General features: G+C 44.9%; 2 protein-coding genes across 6 annotated transcripts; one reads left to right on the top strand and one right to left on the bottom strand.

The window, feature by feature from the left end:
* The first annotated feature begins 3993 nt into the window (after positions 1-3993).
* Positions 3994-17266, top strand: znf395a (zinc finger protein 395a). Of its 5 annotated transcripts, none has more exons than XM_082557797.1 (10): positions 3994-4093; positions 11629-11789; positions 11951-12036; positions 12128-12237; positions 12342-12535; positions 12639-12739; positions 13089-13362; positions 13443-13532; positions 15556-15626; positions 15887-17266. In XM_082557797.1, exons 1-10 carry the CDS (start codon positions 4054-4056, stop codon positions 15996-15998), a joined length of 1239 nt encoding a protein of 412 aa, XP_082413923.1. In that variant the 5' UTR covers positions 3994-4053; the 3' UTR covers positions 15999-17266. The 5 variants fall into 5 exon arrangements, with proteins under 5 accessions (XP_082413923.1, XP_082413921.1, XP_082413922.1 ...); XM_082557795.1 differs by having other exon boundaries at positions 3995-4093; positions 11939-12036; positions 15890-17266; XM_082557796.1 differs by having other exon boundaries at positions 3995-4093; positions 11939-12036; positions 12345-12535.
* A 317-nt stretch (positions 17267-17583) lies between these two features.
* gtf2a2 (general transcription factor IIA, 2) lies at positions 17584-19977 on the bottom strand. Its single transcript, XM_082537923.1, has 4 exons — positions 19774-19977; positions 18581-18685; positions 18338-18495; positions 17584-17785 (listed from the first exon to the last, which is right to left on the bottom strand). Coding segments are annotated over exons 1-4 (336 nt in total). The 5' UTR covers positions 19846-19977; the 3' UTR covers positions 17584-17784.
* Between the last annotated feature and the right edge of the window lie 2605 nt (positions 19978-22582).

A 22582-nucleotide genomic window follows, 5' to 3' on the forward strand; every position in this document is an offset into this window, starting at 1 on the left:
ACGTGGACCGCACGACAGCAAATGTTCCCCCCCTCGGTCCGACCTAGAAAACATTTATGGGATTAATACCCTGTTAATAATTCAGCATACCAAGACTGTTTCATGTTCCCAACTTTGTGGGAACAGTTTGGAGATGACCCCTTCCTGTTCCAACACAATTGCACACAAGGTAGGTTCAAAAAGACGTGAATGAGCCAGTTTGGTGTAGAACAGGGCTGCCCAATCCCAGTCCTCGAGAGCTACTATCTTGCAGCTTTTAGATGCATCCCTACTCTTCAGCATGCCATCGTGTTTGGCAAAGGCCTGATAACAAGCCATTCATTTGATTCGGGTGTGTGGGAACAAGGATGCATCTAAAAGCTGTAGGACGGTAGCTCTCGAGGACCGGGATTGGGCACCCCTGGTGTAGAAGAACTTGACCGGCCTGAACAGAGTCTTGACCTCAAACTGACAGAACACCTTTTCATCCCACCTTGGGATTAATTGGAGATTGTCAGGCCTTCTCGTCCAACATCAGTGTGACCTCCCAAATGTGCTCCTGTAAGAACGGTCAACGATTCCCATAAACGCTCCTAAACCCTGGGAAAGCCTTCCAGTTATAGCTGCAAAGGGTGGGCTGACATTAAATTATGGATATTAAACTATGGATTAATAGTGGGAGTTACAAGTTATTATACATCTGAATGCAGATGTCCAAAATGCTGGGCATCCTCTGCACACGGCCATAAACAATCAGAAGAGTCTGTTCAGTGACAGGTTGCTTCTCCCAAAGACAAGAACTAACAGACTTAAAAACTCCTTTGTCCCACACGCCATCAGACTGTTTAACTCCTCTCTGGAGGGGAGAGGGAGGGGAAACAGGAGGACAAAGGAGGGGGGAACAACTAAGCTGTAGTGCCTCTTCACCTCACTGTACAATACCTTGTGCAATACTTTTTGTAAATAGTCAACAGTGCAATAGACTCAATACTTGAAATGTGCAATTCACTTGTATTTTTATTTTTTATTCCTATTTATTCTATTTATCCCCTTCGTATATTTTATTTATATTGTCTCTGTATTTATATATGTGTGTGTGTGTGTGTGTGTGTGTGTGTGTGTGTGTGTGTGTGTGTGTGTATATAACAATTCTGTAACTGTAACTTCGGTCGTTGCTGTGCTTTTTTTGGAAGTCGAATTTCCCAGAGGAACCCACCCGAGGGATTAATAAAGTTCTATCTTATCTTATCTCTTATCTTAAAAGCTTATTGCAATACAGTGAATGTTTTTAAACATAAAGGCTGGATGAACGTAATATTCTTCCTCTAAGTTCAGACAAACTGATGTTATTATATTTGACTTATAAACCTTAGAAACAGGATTTCTAATCACACTGACTCGGACAGCATTAAATAAACTCGGCCATTTTAACATCTTTCTATTCACATACAAAGCCTTGAATAACCATCGTATCATCGCAGCAGAGCACAATCTTTGCTCTCGCTCTCTCATAGTTTCAGTTTTCTTCTCCTCCCTCTTCACTTTCTCCAGTAGGGCTGAGAATCATCACTGATTTCTAGAATCGATTCGATTCAGACTCACAAGGTCCTGAATCGATTTGAATCGGGGAAATTTTGCCTCAGACAGTCAGAAATATTATAATTCAGATCATGCATCAGTACATTTCCATATTTTTATATCTATAAAAAGGAAGCTGACACTTGTGAGACTTTATCAAAGGTGTGAGCATCACAGCAGAGGCCTTTGTGTCAAAGTAGCTGCGGATAAAACACAGAAAAACATGATGGTGATTTTCCTGGCCTGGATTTTATAAAAATATTCTGCAGTAGATCAAAAACGAAAGAAAACCATTAATCAACTTATGAACATTAGCTGATGCTGCTGACGTGAAGCAGAGCAAAGTTACAGACGTTTGATTAGAGACACAGCGTTTCGCAATTTTGCATAATTTTAAAAAGTTTAAATTTGTTCAGTATTGAACGGCAGAAATGAGGCTTTCTTGTCAGAAGTAAGTAAAAGGAAACAAACAGCGGCCGACAGCCTGTAAACTACGGTAGACTTGTGCGTAACAAGCAAGCGATTAATGCAGAAAACAGATTTTTAGATGGGAAACTGTTGTTGAAGTACAGAGAGAGAGAGAGAGAGCTGTGCATGAAGTGTGATTTTATCCTGGTGGAAGCAAAACAGCGACAGTCAGAGTGAATTCATGACGATGTTTATGTGAAGCGTAGTTTGGATCTTCTTTTGCTGCTGGTTCAGTCAATATTGTTTGGAGAGAGATCAAACCTGCAGCTTCAGAATCAGTGCAAAAAGGGCATAAACACAAAGCGCGGACCCGCCGAAACATCAGAATCAGCGAGCTGTCGGCTTTCAGCCCCGACCGTGTCCGTGCCGTCGGGTGAGAAAATCACATCTCACTGATCCTGATGCGTCGGCGGGTCCGAGCTTTGTGTTTACGTCTCTGTGCAGAATCCGTGTTCCTGCTCTCATTTACTGTTTCAGCTGTTTGGTGGTTGTTGAAATTTTGTGAGGTTTAACCTGAGATTCTGGCGTTTCAGGCAAAATAAATTTATATTAAAAAATCGATTCAGGATTTTAATGAATCGATATCACGTTATCCAAGCCAGAATCGATTTTAATCGATATATCGATAATCAAAACACAGCCCTATTCTCCAGCCTGTCACAGCAGATCGCTGCCCCTCCCTTCACATAGTTCTGTTGGGGGTTTCTTCCTGTTAAAAGGGAGTTCTTCCTTTCCGTCCACACGTTTAGAGTCTGAATGTCTAAAACTGATGAGAGAATCAGACTGAGAGTTATTCACCGAGTCATCTGACTGCTTCGGGTCTATCACGCCAGAGTGATGTCATCATCAGCTGATTAAACAACCCTGCATCCTGATGATGAATAGACCTTAAAAATAAGCTCTGCTATGCCCCAGGCATACACAGAAATGTGGCTCCTCAGGATAAAGAGGAGGCCACGTGTGCTGATAATGATGATGATAACTATTGGTTATAAATTTTTGAATATCGAGCCATGTTCAGGTTAACGCCTTTCAGATAAAAGAAAGCAGGGGAACGGGACTAACCCATGAACAGCTGAACTTTGTCAAATAAACAAACTAGTCTCAGGATGGAAAAAGTCTTTACCAGAATCACTCAGACACTTCCTGTTTATTTAATGATGACGAGGGAAGTATTTCAGTATTTCTGTTGCCTTGGCTGGACTGCATCTTCAGATCGCTCCGCGGCTGGTTTCAGGGCTGAATTTCTTCACCGATTTCCTTTCTGTCTTTTTTTTCTTACTTGTTGAATCACCCAACTTCCCCAAAGCTCCGGGTCATGGACTGCTGCCCTCACATCCTGCTGTGAGATTGCTTCACACAGTGCTGAATTCCTTCTTCCATTGCGAGAGTCTGAAATAGCAGAACAGACCCAAACCATGACGCTACCACCGCCATGCTTCACAACTATCAAATCTGGCTCACGGCGTCTGATCCAAAACGCTACGATGGCGACAGCCAAAATATCCTTTGACTCTGCACGACAGCATCTGTACATCGTTGATATACAGTCTATGCGTCACTGAGGATGAACTGGTCCAGTGTCAGACAAAGAAGGATTATTTTCAACTGTGAATCAGGCAAAGCTGCTCTGATAAAATCACTAGGTTTACAGTATACACCCAGGTGCTCTGCAGGGCTCCCCACACTTCCAGGCTTTAAACTACATGCCTCACTGGTGCATATTTATGTGTGTTTGCTTATTTTAGATATTTTCTACTCTGTTGTCCTCGATGAAGCCTCGAGCTGAAACGTGTTGGTCACGCAATGAAGTCTTTCATTACAAGCGTTGCTGTAGCTTTGGCCTCTTCAGGTTTTCTCCTCTTCTTCTACGAGCACTTTTGAAGGAGGCGAGGTTGAACGCTCAGCTCTGTGCCTCGCAGCCACAGTGAGCTTTGATAGGCCGCAGCGACACCTCCTCCTGCCCTGTCCGCCCTGAAAGCCAGCTCTTTGCAGCACGGGCGGATAAGCAGTGGAGAAAATGGATGCATGTTGCACTCCTGGTGTTTTCTGCGCAGGTCTGAAACTCGTAAGTAGATCTTAAACCGAGTAAAACTGAATTTCCTCCATTTGTAGCCATCTTATTTACTTGATCTGCTGAAGGTGAAGCACTTGCTTGTTTATTGGTTGGATGATAATGTCTCCTTATTACTGTCACGTAGTCATCGCACTGATGCTGAAGCAGCAGAAACAGATGTATTAATGTGATCCTTTTGAGGCCTTTATAGGTTGTTTTCAGTGTCTTAGTTCACTAAGTAGTTGTCTAAGTAATATATGTGCACCCAGAAACACGCCATAACTGGGCGTTGTGGAAACACACAGAGCTGCACTCCTCTCCTTTGCAGCGCAGCTCCATGCAGCACTGACACACTGCCACAGATTCCTGCATGCATGTAAATCACAGTGATTAGATGATTCCCAGAGAAGCCGTCTCAGGACACGTGTGACAGACAGCTTTGAAACACGCCTGATCTTAAAAAGCAGGTGACACGGGTACGTTCATCAGATCGCCTCCCGCAGAAAGCCTGAAACGGCCTCAGAGTCTGAAAGCAGACACACACAGAGGAGTGAATCACGTCTGTGTGTGTGTGCTGACTCAGCAGGAGTAAGATTACAGAGAACGGTGTTTAAAAGCACCACAGAGAGCCTTTTGGCTTTACTATTCTTTATATTCTAGGATTTGCTGAATCTGATTTCTGTTTTCCTAAAACAAATAAAAATAAAAAAGAACAGCATTTCCATCTTAAAATGATAAAAACAAAGAGCAAAAATTCCAGAAATTCAGGGAATTATCAGTTTGATGCTGAAAATATCCTGATGTGGGCACCAGGACTTCATGTTTGGCCACCTCGCCTTCACTTCTCCTGCAAATCTGTCCATAAATTCCTGAGCAGCTGCTGAAAACTATCTGAAACAGTCACACGACGCTCTTCATAGAGCTGATAATAAATATCAGGAGGCCTTTAAACAGTTTTGAGTCAGACTGAGAAAATAATTCATTCCTGATTAAAATCTCTCCGCATCTTGTGTCCTGCTGATGTTTTTCTGGCTGTTATTTTTGCTGTGAACTGTCACACAGTGGGAGCTGCGAGCGCAGAGAAAGTGGGTCAAACTGTCGGCGTGACTCATTAACACGGAGCACAAAAAGAGGCGGAATGTTCCTTTAACGGCGGCTCTGCGGGGCCTGCACGTAGCTCACGCAAGCAGCGCAGCGTGTGTGTGTGTGCGTGTGTGTGTGTGTGCTACGTGCAGCTCTGTACCCCTGCACACACGCTCCGCCCACAGCCGTCTCTTTGTTATCTCTGCAGGATCACACCGCTGAAACTCCGCAGATGTTCCTGCGCAGTAATCGAGCCTTAGCGCGAAATGCGCAGGCGCAGCAGATGCGTACGCGGTGCTGGTGTGTGTGTCCTGCAGCTTTGCCACAGACGGTCGGTCCGCTCCTGCTCACAATAAACAACAGTCCTCGGTGGGGTGTGTGCCTGCGCTCCAGACCTCCGCCAATCAGAGCTCAGCTCCTCCCCCACGTGGTGAGCTTGTTTACTACGGGGCTCGAGCGGCACCGCGGGTGCTGATGGGAAAACCCGGCGCGGATCGGGGAGCACCAGAGTTCAGAGTTCATGTTTGTTAGTCTTCGATCCTCCGGACTGTGTCACATGACGTTCTATGACGTCATAAACTCAAGGAAAGCGGGTTTTGGAGGCTCGTGCTTCTCTGGTGTACGTGACTCTCACTGGGGATTGTTATCCTTCAGCAGGAACATAGCTGTGATTTCTTTCATCTCATCGATATCTCTAAAATTAGAATCCACCTGTCTGAGAGTGAAACACTCGTTCATGCATTTATTACTTCCAGGCTGGACGACTGTAACTCATTATTATCAGGAAGTCCTAAAAACTCCCTGAAAAGCCTTCAGCTGATCCAAAATGCTGCAGCAAGAGTCCTGACAGGGACTAGAAAGAGAGAGCAGATTTCTCCTGTTTTGGCTTCCTGTTAAATCCAGAATTCAAAATCCTGCTCCTCACATACAAGGTCTTAAATAATCAGGCCCCATCTCATCTTAATGACCTTGTAGTACCATATCACCCTATTAGAGCACTTCGCTCTCGCTCTGCAGGCCTACTTGTTGTTCCTAGAGTATTTAAAAGTAGAATGGGAGGCAGAGCCTTCAGTTTTCAGGCCCCTCTTCTGTGGAACCAGCTTCCAGTTTGGATTCAGGAGACAGACACTATCTCTACTTTTAAGATCAGGCTTCAAACTTTCCTTTTTGCTAAAGCATATAGTTAGGGCTGGACCAGGTGACCCTGAATCCTCCCTTAGTCATGCTGCAATAGACATACACTGAGACCTCCTGTCTCCCCCCCTCCCTGATTCTGGCTCTGTTGGAGGTCTCTTCCTGTGCAAAGCGGGTTCTTCCTTCTCACTGTCACCGTGTGCTGCCCACAGCGGATTGTATGATTTGGGGGGTTTTCTGTAAAGCACCTTGTTGTTTCCTGACACAGTGAGAGCATAGAAAAATGTTCAGAAAGACCAAACAGTATCTGAACCTCTGTGTCTGTGATAATAACAGTGTGAGTGTATTAACTGTAAGAATTGTCAAACTGAAGATCAAATTTCAACTTTGAAGCCAAAGTTTGTCACCCAGCAGGACTCAGAGTACGTCTACCTCAGAGCCTCATCAACACTGAGCTTATTATTCCCTCTATTTAAAATCATCTTTATTTGGAGGAATGTGTCATCTCACGTCTGTTTCCCTTCATGCTTGTGCTTTCACTCTGGTATGTGTTTTGTCCTGAGGGGCCACTCTAGTCCAAACTGGTGATTCACCGTTTAGTGGCACAAAGAAAGAAAAAGAAATCCTCCGACATCTGCGAGTCACGACGGTAAAGTTTGTGACTGACTGCATAAAAAAACACAAATAACATAAAGGTGGAGGCAGCAGGTATTCTTCTCACCTCAAATTTAGGATGACGGATTCTTTATCCAAAAAACTCAGAAGATTCCCGTTACAGCAGCAAACACAAACATACAGCAGCTTCATAAATGATATGAGTAAAAAGCTCCGTCTGCGTTTCAGGTTCAAAGTTTGGCTCCACTTCTGAAAACAAATCTGAACTTTTTAAATAACCCTGTAAGCAAACTGAAGCGATCACATGACCGCGCTGACAATAGAAAACTGCGTTTCAATAACAGCAATGTCTGAGTTTATGTATTTCACTTATACTTAACCAGGAGGAAAAAATGCTCTAGAGAGCAAAAACCTCTATTCCAGTCGCATCATCACAGCTGTGATCAGCAGACGTTTAGCCAAAAACAACAAAGAGCATATCAAGTCAGCTGCTTTGTCCTGACTAAATGCTGGCAGGTCGTGTTTGAAGGCCAAGAAAAACCATGAACAGGATTCATCCAGCATGAGCTCCAGCAACAGACAGACCGAAGGAGAGAACTTCCTCCACCTTTTTACAGGATGTAGGTCAGTCAGTGAGAACAGAGCAAGAAAGGTCAAAGGTCGAGCCTGTGGAAGGACAGACAAGCCAAGATAATCTAAATCAGTAAGTTTGCCACATAACATGACACAAAAAAGCTCCATAAAAGTTACAAAATCAGAGTAGCATAGAATAAAATCCAGAAAATAACCCAGTAGAAGAGCTCTGCTCAGTAGAAACCACATAAAATAGAATAAAAAGATTTCGTGACCTCGAAGGTGAGAGTTTCTTTCCAGCTTCACAGAAAAACCGAACCTGAACCAAGTCCTGTCCACGGCCTCTCTAATTAAACTCACTGTGGAGGTGGTGGGTGGGGGCTCTGCGCTGACCCCTGTGTGACCCGCTCAGCTGCCCCTCTGTTATTTTGAGTCTTCACTTGTGGCTTTTACAGAAAGCAGGGTCAGGGTCCCCGGACCTGCAGGGGAAAATGTGCCGGTTTGAATATCAGCCCTGCCTCCACCCTGCCTGCACCACCTCCCTGTCAGCTGAAAGATGCTGAGTGATGCCCTCCTCCCCCCATCCGCCCCTCCTTCGGTTTGGGTGGAAAGTTCCTACAGCAGCTGCTTTGCCTGCGTGCAGCTCTGAGGGTTTCAGGAGCTCCCGTCCAGCCGGATCCAGTCCGGGTCTTGCAGGTCTCTTGTCCCGCACTGAAGGTGTTGAACTGCAGCCACACACACTCTCCCTCACACACACTCTGAGCTCTCATTGAACGGCAGCAGACACACACTCAGGAATCCTCCGAGTCTTGTTTTTGGTGCTTTTCTCAGTCTGCAGGTAGGTGACAGCTGCTCGCTTTAAAGCACTTTTACTGCTCTCAGAGTTTTACTGCTGAAGCATGCGCAGTGCGCGTGTGTTTTTATTTATTTATTTGTTTGTTTGTTTGTTGTGTGTAGACTGTGTGTAATGCTGTGAGGATGGGGCTGCTGGGAGTTACAGCGTCGGGCTGACTGCTTCTCTTTTTCTCACTTCTTCTGTTTGATAATCATTTTTTTAATGAAGGATTTTTTAGTTTTTTGTGAAAAGGTTCATATTTTTGTGTCCTCCTCCTCTGCGTCGTCCTTCCGATCAAACACAGCGTGAGGAGTTGGAGGAGCCTCACTTTGTGTTTCAGGAGTTAATGATCAGCTGCAGAGTTGCTATTTTCCTGTTCATGCGGGGCTCTTATTGTGGAGGGACGAAGGAATCCGATTGGTTATATGTGCGTGGGTGTGTCGGTGTGTGCGCACTAACAGTCTGAAGTGCTTTATGTTGAAAAGCAAGGATCCTACAGGAGTGATTCCCAAAGTGGGCTCCGTGAGGCTGATTTTAGGAGTTGTTTGCACTTCCTGTTAATTCCATTTTACAGAAACTGGCTGCAGTTCAGCCAGAGGAGAAACAGAGCACGCTCTCACGGTAAAACTCGGTGAATATAGGCAGACAACTTCTAATATGATCAGTAACTCTATGGAGACGCAAGACAGAAATCGAAATACCACATTCATGAGTGGCGTGTTTCTGAGACCGATAAAAATTTACTGATTTAAACTAGAACTAGAAAAAATTGCATTTCCTGCGAAAATGCTGTGTGGATGCCTTAACGCGTAAGATGTCTGCTGAAAAAAGCTGAAAAAGTTAAAAAATTGCAAAACGTTGTATGGCAGTGAAGAAACTGAAAATTTTGCAGAAAACAGGTGAAGAAGCAGAAATTGTTTGCTGAAATGTGGTGAAAAAAAAATGTTGCCCTGAGCAGGATTTGAACCTGACCCTCCTGGTCTCAAGGCAGCCACTTGTCTCACTGAGCCAAACTCATTCTGACAAAGAACATGTGGAGAGACTGACAATTTTGCTGAAATGAGCAGAAGCTGCTGAGAATTGTGCTGATATGAGGTGAAAAGGCTGAAATTTTTGCAGAAAAGAGGTCAATCAGCAGAATTTCTGCTGAAAACAGGTGAAGAAGAAGAAAGTTGCGCTGAAAAGAGATGAATAACCAGAATTTCTGCTCAAGAGTTTTTTTCTGAAAACAGCTGAGATTTGTGCTGATAAGAGGTGAAAAGGCTGAAAATTTTGCAGAAGAGGTGAATAAGCAGAATTTGGGCTGAAAAGAGTTTTTTTCTGAAAACAGCAGGAAAAACTGAAAATTCTGCTGAAAATGGGTGAAAAAGCTGAAATTTGTGTTGAAAAGAGTTAAAAAAGTTTTACTGTTAACTGAAAGAAATTTTGCCATAAGCGGGATTTGAACCCCGGCCTCCCAGTCTGAGAACGGATGCTCATCTCACTGAGCTAAAACACAGGTCAACCCGGCAAGGAAAATCAGTGAGGCCACTGATAATATGGCAGAAATGGGCAAAAAATATTGCAAAAAAAAATTCAATATCTCAAAAAGTATAGAAGTTATGAGCACCAAAAGTCATAGCACGCATTAGCAGAAAGAGCAGAATTTTTTAAAGAAGAATAATTTGAGGGCATCCACACAATAAAATAGAATAGCCCTTTATTGTGATTGCACATGTAGATAACCTCCAGCTGGGTGTTAGTGACGCTCCTGACCTCTGCTGGAGACATTGTTTGGAAACAGCTGACGTCCTGTCCCAAGTCATTAAAGGTACTTCATGTGAAACAGCCGTGCAGCCGAAACCACTTTCAAACCTTCTAAAGTCAGTGAAACGTGTGTTTGTGCTGCAGAGAGGTCGCCTGAAGCTAAAACACGGGCGGACTGCGCTCTCGTGTAATACCACTGTGAGCCACAAGGTGTGTAAGACAAGAACACGCCAACAATATTTAACCGCGTGTTAGCGCAATATGTGTGTGTGATTCGTATTTCCACCACGCTTGATCTCCGTGTTTGACCGCTGCACTGAAACATTGTTGCAAAGAGCTGCAGCGTTCTGGGGAAAGTTTTCATTGGAGAGTTTTTACAAAAAGCGTCTTTAATACTATAATACTGTGTAGATGTGTGTGTGTGTGTGTTTGAACTTTAAGGGACACTCTGGTGCTTTGGTCACTGACATCACCAAATAGGACACCATTTAAAGAAGTCAGCATCAGAAAAGTGTGCAGGGAAGAGTTCAGGATTGCCTTAAACTCCAACATCTGAAAGCCTGAAGTGAAGCTAAAGTATGTGGACGCCACCCCTGACAGCGCTTCCCTGACTGCTCGCTCTGAATGACGGGAAATGGAGAAATTGTTTATGCTGCAGCTTGTAATGATCATCAGCCATGGCCTTCCAGCTTTCTACCAGCTGTTTTTCTCTGCTCATTCAAGATGATAATCACCCCCCACCTCCACCCCACCCCACCCGAGGAAAGAAATACACAGAGGAACATGTCCACATACTTTTGGTCACACATGTTAACAGATGTAAACTGATAAAAAGAGGCTGATGGACAGTTACACCCATTTGCTCTCTTCATGTTAATCCTCTACGCTGTTAGTGACAGTGATAGTGAGCTGGTAATGACACACACACACACACACACACACACACACACACACACACACACACACACACACACACAGCCTGACTGTAAATGACTCTGCAGCCTGTGACTCACTCAGATTTTAATCCACAGCCAACGTTTTCCCAGCAGAACGATTCAGATCCTCCAGTAAACTAAAAAACAACAACGATAAAAGTACACAACGTGTTTGTGTACTCGGAGTGGATATCTGCAGACTCACAGTTAGATAGGTAGTCCACTGGTGCCCAACCTGTGGGATGGGCCTCTCAGAGGGTCAGCAGATAAATCTTAGCCGTGAGTTTGTGCACAGATGCAGTGTTTACACAAAGGCGGAGGTGTGGCGTTGGTCCTAATCCAACACGGCGTGGGCGGGGCATGCACGGTCCCTTCAGGTTTTCTTATCTGAATCATTAAACACCGTTTATAAATTTCTCCTCTGCTAATATCTGTGACCGAAGCAGACAGTGATGTCCTGCTGACGAGCTGCTGGTGGAGGTCCTGGTTCTGCAGCGGTTCCTCTCCTGGACAGAACCAGTACCTCCAGCCACAGCCCTGCAGGTGTTTTTCTTCCAGCCACATGGTGGTTTCCTTCACCTGCAGCTTCCTGGCTGTGCTTACAGAGACTCCTTTGTTTCTTGCAGACATGATACCAAAGGCTCGTCTGGGGAAGCGTTCTCCTCTTGGGGCACTTGTGACCTCTACCTGTCCGGGGGTCAACCTGGAGACTGGTGAGACTGTGGTGACGATGGTGGCAGCGGGACAGCAAGCGACAAGCAGAGCAGACGGCCATCTTGGATTAAAGGTGAGTGCTGGTCCTGGATGTTGAGCTGAGCAATAATGTGGGGAAAACGCAGCGTCTGTCCAAATTAAGAGTATTTCTGTTCGTGGAGGTTTGTGTTGACTGGCAGCTTTCTGAGCCAATCACAGTGAGCCGTGTCTGTCTGATCTCAGATGTATTTCCAGTGTGGAGGAGCAGGTGAATCTTCAGTCGACAGCTCGCCTTCATCCTGCAGCAGATCCGTGTCCTCCAGCATCGATGTCCCGAAAAGGTCAGACGCGTCCCGCCTCTGGTGTTTATTTATCATTTACTCTGTGTTTACCTGTAAACGTGTTTAAACGCCGCTTCCTGTCGTCCTGCAGTCAGAGGAGTCCTCATGAGGTGGACATGAACGAGCTGATGGCAGCGATGGTTCTCAGCAGTTTGTCCTGCAGCCCGCTGCTGCACAGCCCCGCCCAGCCTGACCTCGCAGGTACACAACATCAAACAAACAAACAAGCAACACGTTTTTCCTCCACGAAGCGAGGCTGGAGGTGTTTCTCCCTCTGATGGTTTTTGTTGTTTTTGCTGTTTCAGCAGCTTCGATGGAATGTGGCGGCGGCGAGCTCTCCGACAGCGGCTACTGGAGCGTCGGCCACGCTCACCGAAGCCCGGCTCCTTCCCCGCCAATCAAAGAGTCCGATGCCAGCCCGGCCACGCCTCCTGATGAGGGTGTTGACATGGAGCTGGACCAGGTGCTGTTTGATGAGCCAGCACCACGGAAACGCAGGGTAAGTGGCGGTTTACAGCAGTCACGGAAAAACGATTTATTGATTGTCGAAGTGTCGAAGACCACGAAAGCTGCCCATGGTGATGATGCGTTTCCTCCTGCAGAACTCGGTGAAGGTGGCGTACAGGTGTCTGTGGCCGAGCTGCGGTAAAGTGCTGACGTCTGTGGTGGGAATTAAACGCCATATCAGGACGACACACCTGTGGTAAGCCTCACCGGACGGCGGCTCCATTCTCTGGCGTTGCTCAGCCTCGGGACGAGCTAAATATGGAAGCTCGTTACTGCCAGAAACATTTGAAAACTTCAGATTTATATCTTTACATTTTTATATCAAGTCTGACCGCAGCTGCTCCCACACAGATATGCAATGTGTTCATATTTACATTTATTTTTTAAATCCTGAAATTTCAGCATTTTAATGAAATTTCTGACATCAATGGGCTTCCATATATTTTTAAAAACTGTATTTATATAAAATTGTTCTTCAGAAAGTTTTTCTGACAGTAAGGAAGGAATTTGTTTAATAATAACCTCTGACCTCTGACCTCTTACAGCCGTGGTGGCGAACATGAGCGCTGTTCCCGCAGTGAGGAGGATTTTTACTACACTGAGATCAACCAATGGGAGCATCCGCAGCAACGGTCTCCTCCCCATTCTGGACACAGCGGCTCCTCCCCCGCCTCACCGGCTTCCTCCCCGTCCTCGCCTTCCAGCCCACCAACACCGTCTCCACCGTCTCCCTCCTCTCCCTCCTGTGCCGCCCTGAGTTGCTCCGCCCCCTCGTCTTCTGGCAGCTTCTGGCAGGTCCAATCAGAGCACTCCTACCAGGTGTGTTGATGTTTTTTCGGCTGTAAAATATTAATGATTACTTTTATTGTTATAGCTAACTCGTATTTTTTTGTTTTTAGGCTCCTCCTCCGAGTCAACACGTGGTGTCAGCGGCAGCAGCCACACCATCCTGCCGTTGGACAGCCCCGCCCACCACCTGCCACAAACAGGTAAATCTTCAGAGCAACTAAGATCTGTATTTATAGGAACCTGAGAGAACTCGTTATTAACGGGTCGCTCCCGCACATCTGGGATCTCCATGTTTGATTTGATGTGGTTTCCACGTTTTTACGCCATCACGGGTACATTTATCTGGGCTTATGATGCCGCGAGGAGCACGCTAACTTGTGATCAGGGATCTGAACCTTTGTTATCTGTGAAAACATAAACACAGAAGTATCTAAATAGTCTCTGCTGCGGGCTCAGCACGCCCACAGAGGATAAACAGCGGAGCTCAGCAGGCGTGGGTGCTGCCCGTCTGCAGGCTCAGCTGATATCGCCCCCAACACGACGCGGATACCTGGATGTAAAGTCAGAGCAGTTGTTGATAAGCTGAGTTAATAATAGAACTTTGGCTGTTTTTAATCACACGGCTCTGCAGTAGGTGTCTGTGTCGCTGTAGTTGAAGCAGGATGCAGCTGCTGCTGGGGGAGGTGTGAGCTTAAAGGTCGAAAAACAAAAAACAGTTCGATCAGAAAGTTTCCCCAAAATTCAGACTTCAGTTTTTTAATAATCAGGTTTTATTGTGAAGGTGTGCTGAGCTCACACTTTGTGTCCTCGAAGCTACCGAGGAGCAGCGTGGACAGTTAGACACTACAGCTGCGTCGAATGGGCTAAAAAAAACAGTATCCGGTTACCATGACGTCTGGCACGAGATGTATCCTTCAGTGAGACCCACAGTGTAATTGGTTGGGTCCACGATGAGACCAGCTCACCTGTCCCCCCCCCCCAATTCAGAAAAAGGATCGTGAAGCAAACTTCTGTTTCATCCCTTTAATCCGACAGAATGAGTCAGACTCATCATTACTGCACCACAGAAGTTGTTGCTTCCCTGCTGGAGCGTTCGTAGGTATTTCAGGATCCATCAGAGAAAAAAGCTTCAATTAAAGCAGGAAAAGTTTGCTGCTGCTACCATGGCGGCACCCGGACACCGAACGTCTCTCAGTCTGAGGTGGAACCGACATAAAAACTAAAAGCGTCCCGCAGCAGGGTGTCAGAGGTGTAAGGTGAAATTTTGGCTCACTTGTGCTTTGGGCACAAAAACTCGGCGTGACAGAGCTCTGACGAAGCTGCTGCCCTCGGCCGGGTCTTTACGGCGGAAAGTCCACAATTAACCCAAAGTTATCCTTAAAGAAGAGTGAAGGTTGTGTCCTAACAGTGTGTGTGTGTGTGTGTGTGTGTGTGTGTGTGTGCACAGTGAGGCTCTGTCTTCATTAAAAACAGACTTTTCTGTCCCCGATCTGCAGAGGAAGCAGCACGGAGGACTTTCCCTGAGAATTTTAGGTTCTATCCAAGTTTTTAAAGCTAATTACGGTGCATCCCCCCCACAGCCGGCTCTCTGCCCTCACTTCTCCAATTCGGTGTTTTCTCGGTGAGTGTGCACAGCAGCCGATTGTTTGCTTCCTGCCACCGCAGCCTGTTCAAACTGGTTTCATTCTGGAGAAAGGAGGGTGCGTACTCCTCCCTCATGGTTTCATTCAGGCAGGAAAATCCCCTCACATCATTTGTGATTAATTCTCCATGAGCTGTGCACTGCAGAGCAGCGCTGCCACCTGCAGGCCGGCAGAGGACACTGCTCAGCGGTGACGGCTGTAAACAGCTGCTTCATGCACGACTGCACGACTGAAAACAGGCAGCTGGGCCTGAAAATAAAAACAAAACACCTCCTGACGACGAGCCAGACACACAATAACATGAACGTGTGGAGGCGTCTTGTCTTTTTCATCCTTCTGTGGCGATTTTATCTCATGTCTTCGATTCTTTGTCTCTGCTTTGGTCATTTTATGTTTGTTTTTTGAATTATCGTGCTTCTCTTTGACTTTCCAACGTGGAATATGAACACTTTAATCAAGGCTCCGTCCCCGAGAACGGGTCACGGCGCCCTGCTTCTGTTTTTTTTGTTCGTGCTTCAGAAAGCAACAGAGAAACAATGAAAAGCTCCAATCTGACCTCCTCTTCCTCTCTCTTCTTCAGAGTCTGTCATTCCGGGTGCGTTCGGTCAGTGTGGGAGAGCAGTGGCTGCAGCATCAGAGCGCCCCCTCCAGGTCAGTGCTTCTCTTTTGTTGAACAAAGACTGTATATATGAGATGGCTGTAGTCTATGAGATCCTCCCATTCAGCTGATCGCTGAGCTCAGTGCACACGTCCCTGATAACGAAGCCACGGGAGGAAAACTCGATGACACAGTGGCGTCTGATTGGCCAGCTGCTGTCCTATGTTGGCTCGAGCTTACAGCTTCCTTTCATGTGCGTGAAGCTTTAATCTTGAAGTCATTCGCTGACCCTTTTGTCTCCGTGTTTTTTCAGAAGGATTCGCGGCGAGGCCAAAAAGTGTCGTAAGGTTTACGGCATCGAGCACAGAGACCAGTGGTGCACAGCCTGCCGCTGGAAGAAAGCCTGCCAGCGCTTCCTCGACTGAGGCGATGGGAAGAGGCAGGAAGACTGGGAGGAAGAACAGAGGCTGGACTTTAGTGGTGGATGTTTCTTTTAATGTTTTTACATCTGGAACCAGAAACGGTCCCAAACCTGTGCGATGAACATTTGGCAGCTCTGAAGCAGCTTTACACGTCCGCGTCACTTCCAGCTGAGCGCTCTGCGACTAAAGGAGCATTTCACGGTTTCTGCCGCTCACAGCAGCTGCTCTTATCTCTCTGTAAACACTTTGACTCTACTGATCTGAAGTAACTACACTCGGAGGTCAGTTTATTAGGAACACAGCAGCAAATCTGCCATCATAGAGGTTTCAACACGTCGGAGCTGCTTCACACGTATCCTGCTCAGCGATGTCGACCAAATAACAGAAACGGACGCCTGAAGTGAAGCAAAGGTTGAAGGTTACGTTTTTAATGAGTCAGATTTACAGACTGTCCAAGTCTGGTTTGGTGCTAAAAATCCAAATTTAAAAGAAAAGCAGCACACGTGAGATCCTGGAAGTCAGATTTTAGTTTGAAATCTCAAGCTCAGCGTCTCGCTGTGAGAGGGTGAAGAGAATATTTACAGGCAGTTTCTACAGTTTTTTCTTTTTTAACAAAAATTTTAAGCAGAAAATTCAGTGCTACTTCCATTTTTTAAACTTGCTGCTCCTAATAAACTGGTGACAGAGTACGTAACATTTGCGTGCATATATACAAATAGAGCTATAATGAAAGAGTTCCTCTTGGAGCTAACACCTGGCACCTATTTTTTTGTTTCTTTTTGATATGTTGTATAAAGAGCAGAACTGACCGTCAGCAGCTTCTGATCGCTGAGACGTCGGCGAGTTTCTGAGAGGCTGAAAACACTTAAAACGAGATTTTTCTCGAGCAGGTTCTGCTGAAACGCGGCCGCTAACGTCCCGTTTCTCAACATCTCGTCTGGATTAAGTCTTTTTTTTTTGTAATGTTTGGAAGCTGAAGCCATTTCCGTCTCTGTGCAGTATTGATCCGTTTACACAGAGTTATAATATCTATATTTTATATCTGCTCTTTTCTGAGATGTACATACAGATGATGTATTATGGGTCCAAATATGACGTCAATAATCAGTCTCACCGCAGCGAATACGAGACAAAGATGTGTTGATATTCTGCTTGTTTATGAAGCAAACGAGGAAGCTGAGGAGCGAAATCGTGTCGTTTTTACCGTGATTTCTTTTCTACATGATGTCAGTCCTGATGTTGTAGTAAATAAAGCATAAAAACTCTGGAAACGTCTTCGGTCCTTTTATAATCTGAACAAATCGCTGTTTAAGACTCATTTAATTTTGTGTTTCTCACAATCTTATTTTCACAGATCCGAAGCTTTTTATGAATCTCAGTTTTTGTCTCTTGGTTTAAGGTTTTTAAATTCTCGCAAATCTGAAATTTTTTCTTGTAAATTTGAGCTTTTTCTCACAAATTTGAGGGGGGGGATTTGTTTTTCTTTTGAATTTAAAGCTCAGAATATCAACCCCCACCCCACCTCTTTTTTTAAAACCTTTGTCCGTCATGATACCTGATGGAACAGAAGAGCTCGAATGCTCAGAGGTTCTTTGTGTTTTAAATAAAGTTTTTATTCATGACTCAGTAATCACAACAAACTGAACAAAAACTTCCGTAAACAATAAAAAACAAAGCAAACTGCCGCACACACCCACACAGGTGACCGCTGTAATAAATTATATGTACAGTCCAGGTCCATCCGGGACTTTGTCCCACAGAGGAACTCCCAGAGAGCCGGCCGCCCAAATCTAAAGAGAAGAAAAGACGACATTAACGACGAATAACACCGTCACAGAAGAAGAAAATGTGAGAATCTGCTGGAGCAACTTTATGTTGACTGCATCTTTATGCTGTGGTATCAGCATCTACTTTCACAAATCAGATCTTAAAGCCTTTTTTACTTATTAAACAGCATATTTATCTGTGGATTTTATTGTGAAAGGTCAAGGTAGGAAGTAGCTGCACTTCTGCATGTGTGTAAATGAAGAGACAGCAAAGTGTTTTTGAACGTTAAAACACGCACGCGGAGATAAAGGATTATTCTGAACAATCATGCAAAGCTCCTCTCAGAGTCCAAGCATTAAAAAAAAGAATAAAGCTGAAGCACAGAAACACAGCAGAACGTCTGCCGCAGAGCACGAGGAGCTCGTCCCTGCTGCTGCGTCGTGTCGGCAGAAAATGTTTTAATGAACAAAAACGATTTTGGTACAATTGATTTTTAAGAGCTGCACTCAAATAAAGTAAACAAGGAGGGCCGATTCTGATGGACATGCGCACGTGTGTGTGTGTGTTGTACTTGCCATTTATCAGTTTTGTTGTGGGTCGACTCGCTCTTTCCATCACAGGCGACAATCTTGACCTTGTCGACCTTCACGAGCTCGGTGACCTCTCTGAACTCAACGTCATTCAGAACGAACGTCCACACGTTGTCGCAGAACCTGTATGTGTTCAGAGATCCCTGAGAGGTGGAGACAGAGACAGAGGCGGGGTTGGATGATTTTTTTTTTAGGAGGCGGAGCTTGAGAAAATACAGATGGACTCACCCTGAAATTGACCCTGTTGCGGACTCGGTTGGCGAGCGCTGTGTTGATGGCTTTATCGAACTGGAGGAGGACCTGAAGAGCGAGCTGAGGAGTTATCTGCTGAGTCTGAACACACACACACACATTTATTAGTTTAAATTTAAGATTTTTAAATAATAAACAGCTCAAAGAAATGGTGGGAACACGCGATCATTGTAGTAAAACACAAAGTCAGGTGAACATTCGAAGAAGAAACCACTGAATCTATTTCACCTGCACAGGTGCAAATGAAATGAGATGAACTCGAGGGCAACAACAAGACAACACTCACAAACAGGAATGTTGTAACAGCTGATGGCACACGGAACAAAAACAGAGAATTACTTTTGTTTGTGTAGTTACTCTCCTAATTTTATACCCAGTTCCTAAAATTATAGCCCAGCAGACCGGTGGGTGTGCTGCCACCATCTGGTAGAACTCGGTACAACAGTGAAGTGCAGCCATTCAAACTTGTGTTGGCATCTTTGCCAACACGAATTGTTTTTGAACTAAAGTCTTAACGCTTTGTTAGTTCTAAAAGGTTTAAGACTTTTTTGAAACAAGACTTTACAGAAAAATCAGAAGCACAATTTACATTTTCAAGACAATTTTTTTCTGAAGTGATTTAAACAGATGTGCTGTACTCAGGTCATCTGCCACTTTGCACTAAAGTGGTTTGGTCTTTGAGCACACAGGACTTTCCTCTGCCTCTGGAGGGAGCACTGATTGGTCTACGTGTAGTTAAAGAGTCAGATGTTTCCTCGTATTTCTCACCACCTGAAGAACAAACTATACTCTCCCACAGTGCGGCACACCTGAGAGGGCGAGTGTCAGAGCATGATGTGAGGTTCAGACGTGAAAAAGAAGCGTCAACTCGTTTAATTAAAAGGCTTTCTCACCCTTGAACCAGGTAAACAGAACCTTCATCACTGTTACAGAACAGTAACTTGTACGTCTGTGAACTTTGACCTCCCCGCTTTTATTCATCCCCTACAGCTCACACCTGCAAAATTGTAACCCCTCTCTGGTAAAAACTTGATTTTTTTGCTTGTTTTCTGGAGTCTGAAACATGGTACAGCTAGCAGGCTACTGTTAGCTCATCCGGCTAACAGGCTAGCGGGGAGCTGAATGCCACCAACTGGCAGCACTGGCTCCGTGTCCGCGGGCAGTGTTACCTGTATAAGCTCGTCCAGACTCTCCTGCAGGCTGTTTCCCAGCGTCGTGTTCCTGTACAGCTGATACGCCATTATGGAAACTCCGAATGAGCGAAAACCAGCAGCGAACTATCCTCCAAACACAGGACGAGCAAACGGAGCTAACTGCTTCCCTCCACAACAACAGCCTGAAGGACCACAAGCTAAAAAGCTAACAACACACTTCCGCTAAGATTTTTCGAAATAATTGTCATTCTGACTACGTAAAATAATTTATGCTTTTAAAATATCAAGTTGTTAGTCGTTGACATTTTAATTTAATATTTTAAATTCATTTTATTAATTTAGTTCAAAAGGTATTTTGAATATGTCAACAAATTTACTTTTATTAGTTTATAATCAATAAAATATTTCCTTTATGATTTTGTTAAAAGTTATGTATATAATTTAAGTAATTTTTATTATTTGTTTAAATATTTTATTAAACATTTTCATCTATTTTTAATATTTTAAGAGATTGTGTTACTTTATTCACCTTTTTAAAAAATAATTTCATGTTATTATGTTACAGTATTTTCAGGACTTCCGACGAGTGGATGTGATGATGTTGTGTTTTTGTCAATACTCATGTTTGCTCAGAAAGGATTTTTTATTTTGGAGTTTTATTTTGGAGGTGGCCTCTTCCTAGTGTGTATTGCTTACTTGATGCAGAAAAAGTCTGTCTTTTTCCTTCGAGTTTTCGTCCTTTTAAAAAATGATTTCATCCACGTTCGATTTCTACTTTGTTTGTACCAGTTTTATAGGGTTTCTAGTTATTTTTCAGTTTTTTGCTCGTCTTGTTTTTAAAGTGAAGCTGATGAGATATCACAGCTGTGATTGTAATAGGAAGCACTAGATGGCAGCAAAGCTTCAAACTGTAGAAACACTAACCTTCCTCTGCAGCTCCTTCATTTATGACAGCGGTTCCCAAACTGTTTTTGCTAGGCCCCCCTTTGTTTTACAAGAAAAATGTTGTCCCCCACCCCCCGGGCGCGCGCGCACGCACGCACAAACACATCCTCCAACCACACGCGCCCATTTTTTGCTCCATTGCGGTTTATTTCACAGCTCAAACATTTAGTAAACAATTAAGCAAATACAAGTAATCTGCAATAAATCACAGGCAGTAATAAAATAAACTTCTAACTCTTTCACGCTGCGTCCGCACCTACACGGGTATTTGTGAACACGCAGCTGTTTCGTCCACGTAAACGCGAATCACCGAAAACGGAGATTTTTTTTTAAAACTCCTTTTTGCATTTATGTGTGGACGAGGAATACAGAGTTCTTCATGCAACGTCAAAGGTATGCGCCTTTTTCACGTCACGCTGTGCGCCACATTATTGTTTACATGAGATGAATGGCAGATGGAGACAAACTACTGTTAATCTGACTGTCTGCAGGTTTTACACGCAGTTACTGTCCCTCCATTTAGAAAGGCAGAGGCGTCACGCTGTGATTATTTTATGTGTAGTTGGTTTTTTCCTGTGTAATAATATTCAACATTGCATCAATACATTTTTCAAAAAAAATGCCTCTCTGTGCAAAATGGGTTTAAAAACATAAACAGCTGTGGGATCCAGTTTGTCCGTGATTTGAACCGGGGGGGACAAATCATGTCAGGATCAGCCTGATGTTATTTGTATCCCACTGTGACTTTACTGTATAAAGAGCAAACATCTCCAAAATGTTACAACAAGTGTTTGTGAACTAAAGATCAAGAATGTGGGATCCTGTTTGTCCGTGATTTGAACAACCCAGCGCTGCTCCTGATGCAGGGAAAACCAATCCTGCAGGGAGACCTACCTCTGTACCTGTGCAGGTGAAGCCAGGTGAAGGGAAGATTTGCTTCACCATATTTTCTAGTCTTTGGCTTAGAATGAAGTTGGTTTGGAAACGTATTCAGCGATGCTTCATCTCCTGCTTTGCGTTTGTGTGGGCGCCCCAAAGCGTTTTTGTTTTTTTTCCCCCTTTTCACACCGCCCCCCTGCAATGGCTGTTCGCCCCCCCAGGGGGCGGGCCCCAGACTTTGGGAAGCTTTGATTTATGAGTTTCTCTGTTATGTTGCCCTGAGACACTGGCCCCACCCATCAATGCCAGTGGAGGTGCTGGAGCCTATTCCAGCTGCCACAGAGTGAGAGGCAGCGTGTATCCTGGACAGGTCACAGGTCTGCAGCCTCTTGGTGTCAAATTGCAACCAAAGTAAAAAACTTTGTGAAAAATGTGGAAAAAGCAGTGTGGCTTACCCCATCACTGCCCCTCCTGCCTCCGAGAGAGGAGGCACACAGCACTGCTGCAGTGCATCATGGGACCAACACCAAAGAGTGTGTGATCTGGAGACAGTGCATCAAACTGTTCTGAAATAATTTCTCACAGATGCCTCAGCAGTGTCGAATTATGACCTTTATTTACTTTTGTTCCTTTCCAGCGACTGCAGAGGCGTCTCGTATCTCCTTTAGCTCGCTCTTCATGTGGTCCAATCACAGCTGAGGACACCAGTGTGAGCGACGCCCACATTTAACCTGCAGGTGGAGGCCATCGTCGGCCTCAGCTGCTGTCACAGAGGAGGTTATGATGGGATGTCATCACTGAACAGATCTGTTTGGCCAGCCGTTCTAGTGACCTCTGACCTTGCTGCAGGTAAATGATAAAAATGGCGTGTTAATCTGGAGCCGTCTGTCGCTGCTCCAGATGATAACACATCAGGTTTCACGTACCCCTCACTGAGCATGCCCAGTGACTCCCACCCAGAACAGCTGAATAGGCTGGTCTCAGAGAAGGTAACGACCAA

This window comes from Aulonocara stuartgranti (genome assembly GCF_965226115.1).
Source record: "Aulonocara stuartgranti genome assembly, chromosome: 1".
Taxonomy (NCBI): Eukaryota; Metazoa; Chordata; class Actinopteri; order Cichliformes; family Cichlidae; genus Aulonocara; species Aulonocara stuartgranti.